This window comes from Apaloderma vittatum, unplaced genomic scaffold (genome assembly GCF_000703405.1).
Source record: "Apaloderma vittatum isolate BGI_N311 unplaced genomic scaffold, ASM70340v1 scaffold33486, whole genome shotgun sequence".
NCBI lineage: Eukaryota > Metazoa > Chordata > Aves > Trogoniformes > Trogonidae > Apaloderma > Apaloderma vittatum.
This window is the reverse complement of record NW_009721760.1, coordinates 30456-34627: the sequence shown is the minus strand read 5'-3', so window position 1 is coordinate 34627 and position 4172 is coordinate 30456. Positions and strand designations below refer to the sequence as shown.

The 4172-nt window shown below is 38.0% G+C and overlaps 1 protein-coding gene across 1 annotated transcript in view; it reads left to right on the top strand.

Moving 5' to 3' along the window:
• Positions 1 to 76: 76 nt before the first annotated feature.
• The window catches only part of LOC104275541 (chromosome unknown open reading frame, human C1orf112), a 17922-nt gene continuing 13826 nt past the window's right edge, over positions 77 to 4172 (top strand). Inside the window, exons 1-5 of the mRNA XM_009871523.1 lie at positions 77 to 175; positions 629 to 668; positions 1308 to 1396; positions 2597 to 2701; positions 3231 to 3371. Of these exons, the coding sequence (XP_009869825.1) occupies positions 77 to 175; positions 629 to 668; positions 1308 to 1396; positions 2597 to 2701; positions 3231 to 3371 (474 nt within the window). The remainder of the gene's footprint in view (positions 176 to 628; positions 669 to 1307; positions 1397 to 2596; positions 2702 to 3230; positions 3372 to 4172) is intronic.

Sequence of the window (4172 nt, the reverse complement as noted above, 5' to 3'; positions counted from 1 at the left end):
CCGCCGCCGCGGGGGCTGACGGGATAGCGGAGGTCAATTTTCCCGCCTCTGCCCTCCCCTGAGGGGAGCGGGCGCCATGTCTCAAAGAGACCCCGAGCTGCTCCTGCAAGAGCTGGGAGGTTGGGATTGGGATCTCTGCCGCCGGGAGTTACCTGTCGTTTTGCCCCGTCTCCTTATATCCTTTCCCGAGGGAGGTTCGGCTTGTTTGGGAGGGAGGTAAATCTGTGAGAGGGAAAGCGGTGTAACCTTCCTCAGGGGTTTGGCACAGGGTGGAAAAGCGAGGTGCTGTGTGTTTCCTTGGAAATGAGTACAGTTTTTCGGCGAAATAAAGAATTCATGGTAGAAAATAGCCCTGAAATAACTTGGCCTTCCCCCTCCTTCCCTCAGATCACACCCCTCCCCAAATAGACCCACCGAAACTTAAAAAAAACCCCCACAACTCCAAGGCTTGCTCTCCATTTCATTGTAGAAATAGTGTTGATAGCACCAGATACTGAGGGAATTTGGTTATGGAGCCTCCTCAGAAGTTTCCTACGCTGGGTGAAATATGTGAGAGAAGTTGCCGTGAGCTCTGCAGGTGCTTTAGAAATAACCTTTATAGCAGAACGAGTTTCTTTAACGTTTTTACTCTCTGTATCAAGAATCTGAAGACTGGACTGAGCATATTCGTAAGTAGTGATAAAGAAGTGCCTCTTCTTCCTACGAACCATTTTAAAAATAAAGCTTATGCTCTAACTCCTGAGCAATTCTGCTGGACCTTGCATGTTACACAGATTGCATGTTGAATAAGCTTTATAAAAGCCCATAAAGAAGCTATGGCTGCAAGGCTGCTTTTTCCTTCCCACTACTCCTGGTTTTTAGGTATTTGAAAGAAGGGATGCTTTTTGTCTTGTATTTTATTGTCTTTTTGGCTGTTGTATTACAAGTGGCAAAACTCTTGTAATGTAAGAAAATGAGGCTGATATGTAACTATTTATGAGTCTGGCTAGCGTTTGCCTATGACTGCCAACCAGCACATTAAATGTGCAGCTATTTGCATTTTGGAATATGGAAAATTCTAGTTCCGTGGACAACAACTGAGCTTTCACCTAAGTGTAGTCAGGTGTGATGCTATTATTGATGGGTTTAAGCATGTTGAAGCTGATTTTTCAGGTAATGCAATATGTGGCAAATGTTGTGTTGCCCTCCTCAAAATCAAATAGCTGATCTGTTTTTGCTGGATTCAGTTCTTTGTTTCAGCTGGCAGGTTGCTACATATTTCTGATAATCACATGGGTTTTTTCAGTAAGGTTTTATAAATGTTGCAGGTGTTTTGAGGATCCTGACTGAAATGTTTTTGCCCCATATCAGCCTTGCAGACTTGGAACAAGCTTTTTTCTCCAAAGTATTACCTAAGGTATGACAACTTCAGCTGCATGTGAAATTTTCAGACAACTCAGTGCTAAAATCAGAAGATGTAATTATTGCTTTGGATACAAAACTTGAAATTAAAATGTTACCCTTTGAAAGTTTTAACAATTTTGTGTTGTTTCTGATTGTTACCATTTGTTGTTATCATTTGTTACCATTTGTTGTTATCATTTGTTGTTATCATTTGTTACCATTTGGGAGAGAATATTCTGCTTCTTTTATTCAGTGATAGAATTGAGGTTTATTTCTTTTTGAGAAGATTGGGCTTTTTAGAAAATGACCAAAGTGGAGAATTTTTATGTGAGGTGGCCCCTCAGGATAACTTCAACACTCATACACATTGTGATATTGTGAATAATATAATGAATAAACTTTTAGACCATACTGGCCTAACATATGGTATCTTTTTGGGTTAAATTATGGAGAACTTTGTGCTGTACGTGTATTACAATTCCTCAGTGCCTACATTTTAACTGAAGTAAAGCAGTGCCAAATTACTGATTTAAGTTAAGTTCAGGCCTCAACTTGTACGTTTTAAGGAGCCTGTAAAAATCGCCACTTGATTTCCATTTACCTTATCTGATGTCCTCTGGCAAATTTTGGATTACAGGAAAAATGGCGCATATCAGGTGTATCCTGAGCAAGGATTCCAGTACCATACTGGTTTTATATAATTTTCCGCATGTGCCTGAAAGCACCTCAATGTCTTTGCAGTCTCAGCAGTAATACTCAAAGTAGAAATTATTGTTTACAGGTTGTAGACTTACTTTTTATGTATTCAAAATGTTAATGATCGCTGTCAATAAAAAAAAAAACATCATTTTTTTCTGAGACAAAATGAAAATCCTTTTAACTTAACGTGGGTTTAACTAAGTAAAAAATCTTTGGTAGAATGAAGTATGTATTTTAAGTGAATTAGATGGGAAGTTTGTTTTACAAACAGATTTCAGTAAAGTAATAGCTACTATCGCTTTTGTCTATAATTTGAGAAAACGGTAAAATGGTTTTTGTGTCTTGGAATATCATGCTTTCCGATTCAAATGCTAGAAAACATTATTTTCTCCTGTGGGTTCTCACAGTAGCCCGTGACTCCATGCCAGGGAAGCAAGTGGATACAGAATGCTGTTACTATTTGTGTGTGTACCTTTAGAAAGAAAATGTTTGAAGTTTTGTTTTGTTCTAACAGACTCTACAGTTTTTTGATAACTTGCTGTGTGAACTGTCCAGTGAGGCCAAAGGATTAACCAGCCAGAACACAGAGTTATGCAGTACCGTAAGGAACCTTCTGCAGGCAAGTCCCATGAAATAAGCTGGCAAAGAAATGTTTACATGATTCTTTGATTTTACCTAAACAAGAGGTTTTTAGAATATTTTTAGCAGATGATTAAAATGTAATTTCATCTTCTTTTGCAGTTGAAATTCAATTAATATTTTGTGATTGATTTGCTTACATCTAGGTAATTATAATTTTTAAAAATACCTCAAATTCTGCTTAAGTTCCTAATTCTCCGTATTTAAAGAGTTAATCCAGCACTTATTTACACCATCACTTAATTCTGAGTTTTAAAATTTTCGTAAACTGGGAACAGTCAAAAAATGTGAAGCTTTCAAAGAGTATATGGTTTTGGAGAAAAGCTCTGGAATTGCTCGATATTATTTTAAGGGGCTTAATTCACATTTAACAAACGACCTATTTATGCCAGCAGCAGTGAACTTTAAACGCCATAAAAATCTAGGTGCAGTTCAGCTAAGGAAAGATGCTTTTGAAATTACTGCAAGTGTGAAAAACATTCATTGTTGTTTCTTCTTCTTGCTTTAAGACTATGGTGCAACTGTTGGAGACTCTGACCGGTTGTGTACGATATGTCAGCACCTTGCAGGAGTGTGTGTCTCTGGAGAGTATCCGCACCCTTCCAGCCTCTGTTCTTTATGTAATAAAGAACACATTTATACACTGCAAGGTAGGTCTGTGTTAGAAGGAGAAAAATTCTTCTACTGGTTGGCTTTTAGGAAACATTCACTTTGAAAGAAGATCCTATTTTGAAATAATATTGTTGTTGATTTTTTTTTTTTAAATTAAATTTAGTTGTTCCATAGTTCACAAAACATACTTGGTGCACAAACACAAAGGTGATTTTTCAGCTGTCTGCCCAGCAAATTTGAGCTGGTAGTGAGAGGCACAGACTTCCCTCTTTCCATATTTTGCATCAAAGTTGAACTTTTGCTTATGAATGATCTCTCCGGTACCTTTGTGCTTCTGATAGCTGCAGTATTTTCAGATCTACACATGGTTACCAAAATGGTGCTACTTACCTGATTTCTATGCAGCTTCCAAACTGGACTGAAAGTTGAGGCTAGGATCTTTATGTTGGTTAAGATGAGTATCGCGTGTCCGTTTCAGATCTGCATTTTCAGATGCAACAGTAATTCCCTGTAGAGCAATGAGAATAAAACAAAGTTATCATAAGGACACAATAGTTCTTGCCTGGCCTTCATTTTCACTTTTCAATTTGTCTTTTCTATGGGAAGATTTATATGTTAGGACAGGAACAGTTTTCTATGTCAGGACTTGAACTCAGGTGCCATAACCTTTATCTGACAATTCTAATTTGAAAGAGTTGGGAAATACTTGGAATGCTGCTTCCTTTCTTGTTAACATTTTACTGTTTCGTTCCGAAGTGTGATCATAGGTTCCATCAAGGCCTAACCCAAAGCCCACTAAACTCACTGGAGCCAGACAGACTTCGTTAGTTGTTGATGAG